We start from the raw sequence: 13,553 nt of genomic DNA, 5'->3' as shown, positions 1-13,553 counted from the left end.
GATGGAGGTTTTTACAGTGAGGGGAAGGACACACAAGGGACCAACAACAAGAGGAGTAGCATATTGTTTTCATCCCGGCTTAAGTTAAACTTGGATGGACAGGATGTATAAAGTCCTCCTGTCTCCCAAATTCCACACTTGACTGTCCTGTTCTTTGGCAAATGTCCAGTGCTGCTCCTTATCTTAACCCACCCCTCACAGTCAACACTGACACTTCCTGTAGAGTGCAGCAAACCTTGATCCTGTTTGACAGATGTAAGAGTCATCACAGCTTATAGAAAGCTTCACTGGCCCGACAGTTTAGCCACAAAGTTTTCCTCTGAGGAAATGGCTAAACCACATCTAGATATGACTGGCTGTGCTCACACATGAAGTACTGTTGAATCAAAACCTGCCTTACAGGTTATTGCACCTAAATTCAGTTTTATCATCCATGAATAACTGCACACCCAATTTTAACTGTGTTTATTTAGTAATGGAGTTAAAATCCTGACATGCACCAACCCCAGAACCCAAATCCACATACTACAAGGAAGTGAGAGTAAGTCAGTGTGTGCACTTGAGTAAAATACCCCAAGTTGCTGCATAAATCAGTTAAACATGCAGAATGGATTCCAATTCTGTGGTTAAACTAATGATACCCCTACTGACCTTCAGAGCGTATAATGATGGTTGTATCTGTGGTCATCTGTGTTGGTGGTTAGTTGTTTGCATTTGCTGATGGCATGACTAAGAATTGGGAGACCACAGCTTGGTGAATTGTGATCAATCCTGATGCAGATGCTCATGGTAAAGTAATTTTCCACAGGGATCACATGCCATTAGTCTAGACATTTTTGGACAAAAGACTGTTTAAAGATTACCTGGTGTTTCCTGAGGCTGACCAAGGACAAAGAAAGCAGGTCAAATGCAACCTCCAAAATGATTTTCCAATGATTTAGTATTGCACTTTTGTAAAGTGGACAAGGGAATTGTAGAGGTTTTGAAAACATCATAATTGATATGCTATCTCCACTATCTCTCTACCTTGCATGTGCAGTAAGGTGCAGGAAGTGCAGGAACTGACGTCATATGGTGTATGTTCTGGATTGGATTTTGCAAAGGGACCAGCTGTGTTTGGTAACAGTTCTCCACTGTGAAAACCATGTAAGTCAAGCAATCCTTAATATATCATTTCCTGTCTGTTTCAAACTCCATGAACACCCTTTTTATTATGCAGGTTTTGTCAACTATGTCAGTAAGTCCAAGTCTAATTTACAATAATCCTGATAACGTCATCAGGGTAATTTTTTGTTTTTTTACTTTTTAAAGCTCCACCCAGAGCCACAACACACATTTTACAAGCTGAGTGGGACAACTAATGACATGAACAGTTACCTTTTGTATAATAGCACTTTGGTGTTTCCTTGAAGGAGAGCCTTTGCTTTTTAATGTGGTTATTGTGAGCAAGTCACACAACTCACTGTTAAATGATTAATTTTTCAATTACGTCATATTCATATATGCAGTAATGTCAAAAACACTTAAAAGGTGTTCGTCACAATTTCTCAGAACTCAAACGTTTTTACATTTTTATGTTGCTTGTTTTATCAAACATTAGTCCAATGACCTAAAAGCAGAACTTCATATATTTACACATAAAACTGCAAATGGCAGATTTGAGAACCTAGGACCATTTTTGAATTTTTTGCTTGGTCAGAGACTTAATGGAGTAGTTGGACATTTTGTATGATTTTATTTTTATTTTTTAAGAGGGAAGATGGTTATCACTCTCACATTTGTACCTTAGTGGCAAAAAGCATCTGTTAACATAGATTAACATAAAGAATAGAAAGTGTGGTTCTGTCCAAAATCCACCGATAAGCACCTTTGAAATACACAGTTATACACATTATGTTTAAGCCAAACAAAAACCAAATTGTAGAAATATTTCAGAAGGAGTTATGTAGCAGGCTAAATCTTAGGACGACCACAACTAAAGGGAGAAGTTAGGTGTTAATTCTGATGAACTTTTTGAGTTCTCTCTGTGTGAAACAGATGACTTTCCTCTCCTCTTCACTAGACAGTGTATGTAGCAACCTCCCAGTCAGCAGGGAGATGACAGCTGGGCTTTGAATCGCTGATGAATGGAAAGCAAAGCACACCTCCAACTACATTACCAGACAGCAACAGACAAACAGGTGGGCAAACAGACGAGAGATGGTCGCATAAAGATAAAAGTAAAAGAGCAAAGAGACAAAAGACATAACTGGTGCATTCTTTGAACATTTCCAGAAACTGAAATGTGAGGGAGAAAGTGTAGAAGGAGTGCGAGGAATGGCGGGTAGGAGGAGGAAGGACAAGACAGTGGGAAAGCAACAGGAGATCAGTGGGAGGGAAAGCAAAACATGTTTATGTTGAAAAGAGGAGGAAGCATGAGGAGGAGTGGGAGTGGAAAATTGAGATATGGAAACGAAGGAAGAGGCAGCAGCACAGGGTTGGATTTCTGGGGGAAATATACAAAGCAAATAGTGCTTTCAAAAAACTTTAAAAAATGCACAGTGAGACGTTAGCATTCCTACACTTAGTGAACAATGAAGCCAACTCCTTCCCTGATCTATTTCTCCCCAAAGTGTTGAAGATTTTCCAGTCCTAGGGGGTGTCAATATATGAAGGATTTTAAGGGTCTGACCCTTAAGTGCCTTAGTTTATTATTCTTCCTTTAGCTTTTTCCTCCTGGTCAATGCATGTTTTCCTATCAAAGAGAGGAGGCTTTAGAGGGTGAACTGAAGTAAAACAGAAAGACAACCACAAAAAAGGAGTTTAAGCCCCAGGAGTTTTCTTCAATATTAGAGTGTCCTACTGTTCTCAGGGCTCAATATAAAGAAGATTAACTCTTCTGTGGACATGATGCAGCTCTTTGAAATGCACTCTCTGCCAGTGGATCACTGCCATTAATAGTAAAGAGAGGAAAATGGCTGCCTCCTCATCTAAAAGGACATGTATAAAATAGAAGAAAAATGGACACTGAAAGGTGAACAAATTACTTATAAAGAAAGATTATAAAGAAAATTTGTAAGAAATGTTTCGCTAGTTATCTAAAGCAGCTTCTTCAGTCTTCTTATAAAGCAAATGTTTTAAGTTCACTAATAAAATAAAATGATATGGATACGTTTCATTGACCTCTGGTAAATTGAAATAGGTGTTTTTATTGTCAGTTTAGAAGGTAATTAGAAGATTCACTGATTGGTAAAATTTCCATCAGTTATATATAATTACTTGTAATTTAAAAAGTTCAAAGAAAAGAAGAAAATAAGGTAAAATACTCAAAATTAAAAAACACTTTAGTTGAACTGTATTAAGAAACAGAATAAAAAGAACAGTAAGAGATTCTTGAAAGTGTAATGGAGAAGGGCAGTTGCAAAATCTAGAACAAGTACTGTGGTGGTCTTTGTTATAATGACTTGCCTGGTTGAGACACAACTTGAGATAAAGTTCTTTTTTAACCTAAAGTGTGGTGTACCATGAAACCTCAGAGATAGCTGAGTAGTGTTCTGTTTCCATAAAAATAAATAACATCACCCAAGACCATCCTTAACTCCGATAATTTATGGTAAAGCTAATACTGTTTGCCATCAGCTATAATGTATAATGTATTGTAACATAATCATGAATCAAATACAGCTTTGCACATAAATACATTCGCGATGGCTTTACATGTGTGAATGTTTAATATGTGTTTGTTTTATTGTGTGCATGTCAAAGTCAACTGTGGGCAGTAAACTGATGGCTCAATCTCCTCATATAAGCTGACGTTAAGTAGAAACCACTTTACTCAAATCGGCCGTTGCAGAAAGTCCCATGTTACAGTGAGGAGTTAGCCTGCACATACAGTAACTATAAAGTAGCAGACATATAAAAACCTAAATGGAACCTATGGAAATAAAACAGATGGGAAAACTGGCAATTGTTCACTCATCCAACATATAAAACATACGTATTTTTCACCCAGATAGTTCTGCTCAGATAGTTTGCTCTATGACATCCAAAAAGGGGAAAATCTTATATTTCCTTTCAAATTAGGCAAAGATCAAGTCAGATGGCAAATACAGGACTCTATCCAGTCTGCCAGGGTGGTACTGACATTATCCTGGAAGGAACATTAGAGAAAGTAATTCTCTGCTTTGGCTGACTGTCAGCCAACCTAGCCAGCATCTAAGGCGTATCTCTTCAGCAGAGCAGGGTAAATCTGGCCACACTGAGCTACAAAAATAAGGTTGGTGGCTGCAAAAAACAAAGATCGTGGTTAGTTTCTTAAATGCAACCTATTAGGACCTACTCAACTCTTTTTCAAATTCAAACATTAGAAAGCCCTAAGATCTCGAGTAAAACTCTTGGCCTCTGTCTGACACTTTTCTTCTCTCACACAATTAATTACCCATTGAGTAAAGCAGACCAGGCAGGCAGCGAGCCAGCAACTATGAGGTCTGATTAGATGGCACCCTGGAAGGGACTGATGCCAGGCGGCAGTGTGCTGTGGGAGCTAATAAATCAGAGTCCATCAGCTTTAGAGCCAATGCTACCAGAGACAGACCAGGGGATTTGGAGTTCTAGCCAGCAAATAAACACTGCACCCCAGCCCAAGGCCAGTGTAATGACCATCATTAAACTAACCTCCCTCCATCTCCCACACAGAATCTGTCAAACCAATACTCAGTTACTGACTGTGGACTGCGATTGGTGCAACTCTTATATAAACCACCGCCGCAGACACAAGTGATAATTTACATGTATTGTAGTTTCTTGGCGTGGACGGGTTGCAGTAAAATTCTACAATTCTTGTGTGATAAAACATTTGGCTAACACGACACGACTCCTATCAAAAGCCAAAACACATTCTTACTCATCACACACTGTATGTGTTCTTGACCATCAGCCTCCCCCCCCAGATGGTGGTTAAATAAAACAGACACACGTGCAGGTGACAAATTTTATCAAATTATAGCAGGTTGTCATTGTTTAAGCCAGCAACACGCAAACAGTATCTGAATGGAAAGTCAACACATTATTGACATTTGCTTTGGCCAGCTCGCCACAGCACATGCTTTCACGATTTCAAAGCACGGTTACCAGGCGACACACAGAAATCCAATGAACATAATTAAAAGGACGTTGAGCATTTTGTCAAATAACTGTCAACATTTATTTACTTTGATACCCAAACTCATCACTGCTTGAGTATTTCTGTCCTCACACAGTGTGTCCAGAACTTAACAAGGTAATGGAAAAAGTCTGCAGGCATTTGTCAGTTGGTCTGATGAAACAACACACTCTTTGATGTATTGATATGCTTGTGCCAGGTCTCTAGGTTCCTTGACTGACTCTCTCCTCTGACCACTTTCTGTTTGTTAGACATTAACTGTGACGGTGACTTACTGCTCAGTCAGATCATAGCATAGATAATATAATATTTCAATTTAAACGCCAATTGTCTCATTTGTGGATCGATCACTGAATAAAGTAACAATGCATCAGATAGGATGAGTCTGTTTTTTCATATAAGGCCTCTCCCTCAAAATTGTTTCTCTTTTGCACTTGGACAAATGACGTCCATATTAACCAAAATGACAGACAAGGCAGACAAACTTTTTCACTATCACTCCCAGTTTCTTCATCGCATCTCTCATTTCTTTTTGCGCTCTCCAACCATTCGGTTTATTTTTCCTCTGATATTCCTTATACAGTCGTACAGTAGTGAAACACATGATCCTTTTCATGCCCCCGTCAGTGATACGAACACCTCATTTCCTGTGGCTTGGCACTGGGGGAACTATAAGCTTGGATAGATGGGAGTCTGATTGGAACAACTGATGCAGCCGGTGAAAATGGGCCCCAACAAGACACCCTTTGTTTTACGAGAAGTGGTGAAATATAAAGCAAAAACTCTGCTACACAGACATACCTCCCACACCCAGATTCATATTGTTTAGGTAACAAACTGAAAAAGATGGACTGTGGGAGACAGAAAGGACAAGGGGACAAAGAAGGAAGGAACAGGGTTGCAGCTGGTGAGAGGTGATGCGATCCCTGTACTTGATTTTAATGGATACTCCCCACATTCAGACACTCAAATAATAAACACCATTAAAAACACACAGATGCAAACATGTATGTTCATGTGTACCAACGCATATTAATTCCCCCATCAGTTGCTAAAAGTTAAAACACCTTCAACCCAGCCAGCAATCTCTCCACAACAGTGCTGATCTACTTGAGGAAACTTTGGGTCATGCTTTTCACTCATCATCCCATCATGTATTTTTCCCATGAAAATGTTAATTTGCTGTAAATACATTAGGAGAGTTCAGTGTGGCAAGCTGCCTGGTAAAGTCGAACATGTGCTGTTTTTGAGAAAACAATGTGGTAGTATTCAGCAGCATAATTTGGTAGGCGAGCTTGGCGTCAGTCCAGAAAACACAGCAGTTGAAAGAGAGCTGCCAGGAAAACAGACAGAGGAAAGTAATTTATATTTTAAACCCTCTCCAGACAGAGCTACATGTTCAGAGTTGGGTATAGAAAACCAAACCCAATGCAGTTTTCTCTTATTTAAAATCAAGATAAATTGTATGCATGTTTGCTCATTTGTCCAAGACAAAAGACAGTTCCACACACACACAGGCTCTGATCCCTACCCTCTCAAAGTCTCCTGGCCACGACGTCGAACCCGCTGCGCCTCTCTCTGGTCCACAGTGCCAGTGAAGCGGCTAGCTTGGTATGCTCCATTCCCAGTTTCACCACACACCACATGGACTGCCGCAAAACACACAGCCACCCAACCCAGCAGCACCTGAGCCAGCTTCCCTGATCCCATTGGTTGATCTGGCTATTCCTTCAACTGCTCACTCTAACTCTCTTTCACAGTATGGACCCAGGCTGAGCAGAGGGATTGAGACCTGGACCAAGTCCTGGTGTGCACTCCAGAGTCGGGCTAAAGAGAGAGAGAGAGAAAGAAAGCAAAAAAATGCTAAGAAACACATACAACACAGAGATACTTGTTGTCAAATATGTAGCCCCATCAAATCAATCCAAGTACCACTTCTTCTGCAGTACATGTTACAACTGTAACCGTGACATTTTCCCCCCATACATCTGGATCTGTTTTATTACGCATTCATAGGACTTGAGTGTGAGATGCTTGGCGTTTCAACCACTTACCACTTACTGATTGCTTTTAGCTAGCTACTTCACCTGTTTTTCCATTAGCTTTCGCTGACTACTTCAACAGCTCAAATCATCATGTACGAACCTTAAAAACCATGTAAAATCATTTGCCATTAAAGTATCCAATAATTTACCTGTTTTTGTTTCTGACATGCTTTGTAGTTTTATTGCGAAAAGAGAAAACATATGAGTTAGAGGGGTGAATAGGGAAGAGCATACAAGGAAATAGAAAAGACACTTAAATCCAGCACTTCCAACAATCTGTTTTCACTGTACTGCACTTCAAAGCAGTTCCATAAGTGGTTTATCACTCCACAGACACCCAAAACTGTGTATTGATTAAACTGATTACCGAGACATGCTCAGTGCTCCTGGGAATTAAGTGTTTCTTGTCTTTAAATGGATGTTAATGTGGATTTTATGAATAGAAATGTTATTGTGTGATAGCAGTGTTGACGGTTTTTTGCCCTGTGAGCACTGTTTAAAGCATAATAGCCACGTATCGAGTTTCGTATTTTCAAACATCCATTGGCTATGTCGATTAAACTACAGTGTTTTCCTAAATTGCTACTTCCCAAACTGGGGGTTGATATACCCCAAAGGCTGAAAGATAAGATATTTTTTGCACACGTGGACTTATTGAAAAGGACAGCTATAGACAGGTCATACACAGTGGTGTAACTAGATATTGCTTCAATTTAAAAAATCACAAGCAAAGACAGTTTTGAAATCACTGCCCTAAATCATAGCTATGTGCCCAGAGGGAGGTAGAGAGACAGACAAGAGGGAGGTTTGTTAGACAGGGGTAAGAGTTAATTAAGAACTAGTAAGAGAATTAAGAAGTGAACTGTAGCTCTGGTGAAAAACAACTCACTTCTTTAACCATTACGTTTTCTAACCCTTGAAGAACTAATAAAGTCTATGACAGGAAGGTCACTGGACAAAGACAATAGAGTGGAGCAAATCTGCTTGGGACAAGTGCAAAAGCAGAGCCTGGCCCTCCAGATCAGCACCACTGTAGTGGGGTCCTAAGCAAGGGTCCTAAACACATCTGGTCCAGTGGAGCTGCCAGTCAGACTGTGGCTGTACTGGACAGTTTCCAGGTGTAAATCTAGTTTATAACATATGACCAGGGCTTTAATGAAACTACCCTGAAGATGTAAATGTTTAAAAAATGTTCTCACTGTTGTTTCTCATTATGGAATTAAACTAAATGACCATTACAATAGAATTTTAATGTTACTAGAGCTACATCTAAAGCTACATCTCCCTGCTCTGCTATACCTTGCTATACTCTGTCATTTCTCAGGACATTACAATAAATCACAACTCTCCAAAACATACTAATTAAAAAAAAATGCAGAGGGATGACACAAAATTCTTAGAAATGAATGTCTCTGCATGGCTGCCAGTCCTGACCTGTGATAGACTGAATCACAGGAGCCTTTAACACCCCCTCCCCACATTAAGATACATTTTAAAGCATTTTTCTAGGTAAATCATGTTTGAAAACAAGTGTGCCCCTTTGTCTGTCTCTTTGACTCCCTCTAGCTGTCTATGCCGATTTTGGGCAGGATTTCCAAAATATTTTTCCAAAAAAATTTTTTTCTTGTGGCCCAACAAAGCAAAGAAATATTGATTTAAAATTTTTTAAAACAGGATATTGATCCACATCCAAAAATTTAATTACCCCACTTGTTGCTCATTATATAATTAAAACTTCTAAGTTGTATATATATATATATATATATATATATATAGGTTTTTGGTTATGCTAAACTCATATAATTTTACAAGTCTGTCTATACTGCATGAAGGTATTTAAAAAACATACAAAGTACAACCAGACTGGGCTGTCATGAGGTTTATTTTCTCTTCTCCACCTCATTATAGACCACAGCTTTTGGAGTGAACTGTGGGCCCCTGGTGATATATAACCTGAGCAGACCCTGCCTACAGCCCTCCATCCATGGGTCCAACCATATTATATATCTGGGCTTGACAAAAGAAAGAAAGAAATATGGCTGCACATTGAACTGACTAAGATTAACTTTAGTGGAAGATGAGAGACATATGAGCATTGAACTCACTGAAACATGCAGAGACAGGGACAGAAAAAAATTTGGCAAGACAAGAACTCAGCAAGAAAAGATGTCAAAAGCTTATACTTGTCTATAATTATTCCATAATTCACATTTTGCCTTGCTTGACTACACAAATTATTGTATTAAAATGGCTTTCTGTGCCTTGCACAACTACTTAGTGGTGCCCTGGTTTGTTTTCACTTGTTGTATAGCACTGTTGAACACATTTCCCACTCAAACACGACAAGAAATATCTAGATTTAGCTGCTTGCAGTAAGAAAATTGGATGGAGGCAGGATTAGTGCTAAACAAAAGAGATGCCTGATCAGTTATGAGTAGGGGCTTTGCTTAGCTATTCTCCAGCCGTGCTGTCAAAATCAAACAGGTAAAGCAGTCACCCTGCATTATCAATCAGTTAATCACTGGACTGCTGCTGTCCTCTGAATCTGCAATGCTTTGAGACTTAAAACATCTCAAATTATACCTGCAACTTACCACTGAACTATTATGAGCAATGCCAGATGCCTAATGTAGATTCACTATTGAGAACTATGGCATAGGCTACTTAAGTTTAGTAAAGCAGGCTCCCCAAGAATATCAGGTTTCATCTGCTGCAAAGTATGAAACAATTATGTCTATGGAGCAGTCTGCTCCAATGTGACACAAAGACAAATGTGTTTTTTTCCACGATATTGCAGCACTGAAACGAGCGCTGCACGTCACCGCAACTTTATGAATGGAGAAAAAGTACAACATCAGCTCGCTGAAACACAAGTATATCCCAGATGGGAAAATAGGTTAGTGAGCTTTTTTTTTCCCCACTTTCCTCGCCAGGAAAGCTTATCCCGAAATCACCGTCGAAGCAAACTGTAAAACGTGACTGCCTGTCGGGTTTTTTTCCCCATGCAGTTACCCAAAAAGCCGGTCAAAATGCAACTTCCGTTAAACTTTTTATCCAACTTTCTGCATTTTAATTGCGTGATATGTCACATCTGGCTGCTTTAGCAAACGTGCATACAGAGAAAACAATAGTTACCATCAAAGCCATTGATGACTTGATTTCAATGTCAATAAATCATTAATGCACACGGTACCTTGCAACGATTGGAGTGTCTTGTCGTCGAGAAGCCCACCGTTGGAATTTGACACAGGATATGTGCCCCGGTATGGAATATTGAATATAGCCTTGTGAGAAAAGGAGAAAAGTTAGGGAATTGCCCTGTTTGGGAGAGGGGAGGGGAAACAGAGTGCGGCAGAGACAAGAGAGGGGGTAGTAAGTGGACTGCAGGACAAACCCACATTCCTCAAGTCTCCTGGAGTTGTTATAACAGGGGCCAAGCAGCTAAACCTCCACTCTGTGGATAACTTGACTTCACTATCATCACCCTGCAAAAACACTCCTTCAGGCTACCTGAGTGATGAGATACCAGTCTTACAAGAGTAAACGATCTTTGCATTAATATCAGCCTGAAAAGAGACAAGTAAATAGCTTTAAAGTTTCATTTCACAGACCTCTCATGATGCACTGCACACTCAGATTACCTACAGACAACAGTGAAATTATAAATGAAGTTTGCTGCAAAGTGACAATAAATTAAAAGCAATTTATTTGCTTTTCAAATAGTCCAGTTATTTACACTCTCAGCTCACTGGTTGTTGCGATTGAGGCATCCTTGTGCTTTGTTCCCACAAATCACAGGAAGTTAACATTGAGACATCTGGCTGGTACATTGGTGTGGACAGCTGAGCACATCTCATATGTTTCTACATACTGTGCTGATTTAACTCTTAAAAACATGGTTCAATGTAGCTATACAAATTTGTTTTTTTTTCTCTAATTTTTTATCTTTTTGCTTGAGCACAGTGAGTCTTGTGAAGAGAATAGAAACATAGAATTGAGTTAAAATCTATGGCTTGTCCACCTAAATCGTCTAATATCTGTCCTGTTCAGTTTGTAAGTCATTCTGTTTTTCTATAAACTATCATTTTATTACAAAACTATTTTGACACTTTTTTTTGTGATTCTTTAAATGATCCTGTAAAATCTTCTCCATGGGACAATTTTCCAGTTCCTCAATTCTGTACACAATTACTTTAATTTACATATTATCGCACAGGTGCAACACAATTAATGAGGAGAGAATGTCAAAATGTCTTTGAGTGTTACCATATGGAACAACAGTAAAGGACTTTTCTATGCATTGTGTTCAAACAGTGTTTCATAATAACTTCTTCTCAAGCATATCCTGGCCTCCAACTTTGGTCAACTGGCTTACGAACTATCAAAGCTAAAACCTCCCTAAAAAAACAAAATGCACCCCAGAACATTAGGGGAATTACTAATGGTTCTTCCAATAAAGGTAAAGAAGCTTCTTGAGTGAGTGCTGAATGCTATTAAACCCTCAAAGAACCCCCGAAGAACCAGACTGGAAGGACCTTGTTTTTAACTGAAAACTTCTTTGGATGACAGCAAGCCAAGTCACTATTTGGCTGGGACAGGGACACTTTAGTTGTCACCTCTATCCTCTATCACACACATGAACACAAACACAGGTTTCGTCAGGGTCATAAATACTTTTCTAAACAATAGGGCTTTATGTAGGTTTGAAGGTTACCTGGAAATACTTATATTTATTTCCTCCAACATCCTCTGATGAGCCTAAAAAGACCTAAGATGTTTAATTTTAATGCCTTTGCCTGGTTTTCAATACAAAGATTAACAGAGTTGGGTAATTAAAAACATGTGTAAAGCTTTTTGTCTCTGCAGGACTTGGAATGATCTAAACTTAACACACTGAATGCAGGGGACTAGTATTTCCGGAGAAGCGATGATGTAAAACCCCTTTTTATTATCAGAGGATGTATTTATGTTTAACTTGTAAACATGAACATCTCCACACTGTGTTCACTGATAATTGAATGTTGCTTTGTTTCCACCACAGAATTTATACAACAGTAAAAAAAATTCTAAAAATACTACACTAGTGTTGTAACATCCTCCCTTGGACACGGACTCAAAAGGGACATGAATGCATCAGAACAGACAAACATCAAACCAATATGCCTGTGTGTGCCATCTCTCACTCCTTCTTTCCAACTTTCAACATGCAGCAGAGTCCTGAAGGATGATTTGTTGTGTGCTGCAGAAGCTCATAGGGAGTCTCACTGTCTCACACTGACACAATGAAAGACTGGGATCGATGGGAGCAAAGAATAAGAGCCTTGAGGAGTTTCAGTTATGTGTGTCTCCGTTCTCTCGTTCTTCCCTCTCTCCAAGCAGTCCCTCCCTCTCCCCTTAAACAGAACCACATTTCAGCAAGCAATGATGAAAACACTTCCCTGTCTGAGTGTATTGTGCTTTCAGAGTCCAGAGAAATACACCAACTCGTAATCCCTTTCTTTTTTACCCTGTCCACATCTCTCCATTTCTCTCTTCCTCTTTTTCCAGGATGTACTTATGCGTATACACTCGCACACACAGGCACATTTCGATCTAAAGTAAATATATACGGCTTGAAGAGCAGGGTGCCTAGACGACCAAATAGCAGCATGTGTTGGGTCATGATTTCATGGTCATGGTCATTTAAGTAGAGGACATCATGATCTTTCTGTTTGCGCACTGAGTGCATGTTTAGAGGTTTGGCTCAAGATGCACTCGCAAATGCAAACATGCAACATCAACATGTGCTTTCAAGAAATTACATATTATGTTTAATACTTGTAATTCTATCAAAGGCAAAATGGTCCTAGTGAGATTTGTGGTGACTACATAGGCTTACATTGACAAAAGCAAGCTATTTGTTTCACATGGGCTAGACTGTGTTATGATTGCATATACTTGGCATAGGCAGAGCAGGAAAGTGGGGGCTCAGTCACTTCAGCGCCAAGCTTAGGGTCCCTCAGATGACAGGGTATGAAAGATGACAAGCCAGTACAGAAACCAGATGAGGACTGGGTTGTCCTCACATGAATACATAGTTATCCACTGTTACATTAAAACATACACCTACCTTATAATAAATCCCACTACTAACTCATGTCAACCTTGATTAGCAGTATCATTTACCAGAAGAAATTTATGTTTTTATACAAGTCTGTCTGCACGTGCGTGAGTGTGTACAAACAAAGCCAATCCGTACCATTGTCTTATACATTGGCTGAATTCTTGAAGTTATGTCTGATCTCTCCCAGTGCTAAAAGAAAGAACCAGGAGAGACCACCAGAGCCTGATGTAGGCTTTCAGACTGTCATTAGCCCAGCCAGGAGAGA

The 13,553-nt window shown here is 39.5% G+C and overlaps 1 protein-coding gene across 1 annotated transcript in view; it reads right to left on the bottom strand.

Annotated features, from left to right (window-relative positions):
- Positions 1-10,537, bottom strand: part of fbn2b (fibrillin 2b) — a 58,850-nt gene extending 48,313 nt beyond the window's left edge. Inside the window, exons 1-2 of the mRNA XM_067512972.1 lie at positions 10,379-10,537; positions 6,672-6,967 (exon numbers count right to left, since the gene is read on the bottom strand). Coding sequence (XP_067369073.1) covers positions 6,672-6,850 — 179 coding nt within the window. The 5' untranslated portion in view covers positions 6,851-6,967; positions 10,379-10,537. The remainder of the gene's footprint in view (positions 1-6,671; positions 6,968-10,378) is intronic.
- Positions 10,538-13,553: the final 3,016 nt, after the last annotated feature.

Source organism: Channa argus, chromosome 8, assembly GCF_033026475.1.
Source record: "Channa argus isolate prfri chromosome 8, Channa argus male v1.0, whole genome shotgun sequence".
NCBI lineage: Eukaryota > Metazoa > Chordata > Actinopteri > Anabantiformes > Channidae > Channa > Channa argus.
This window is presented reverse-complemented; position numbering and strand designations above follow the sequence as displayed.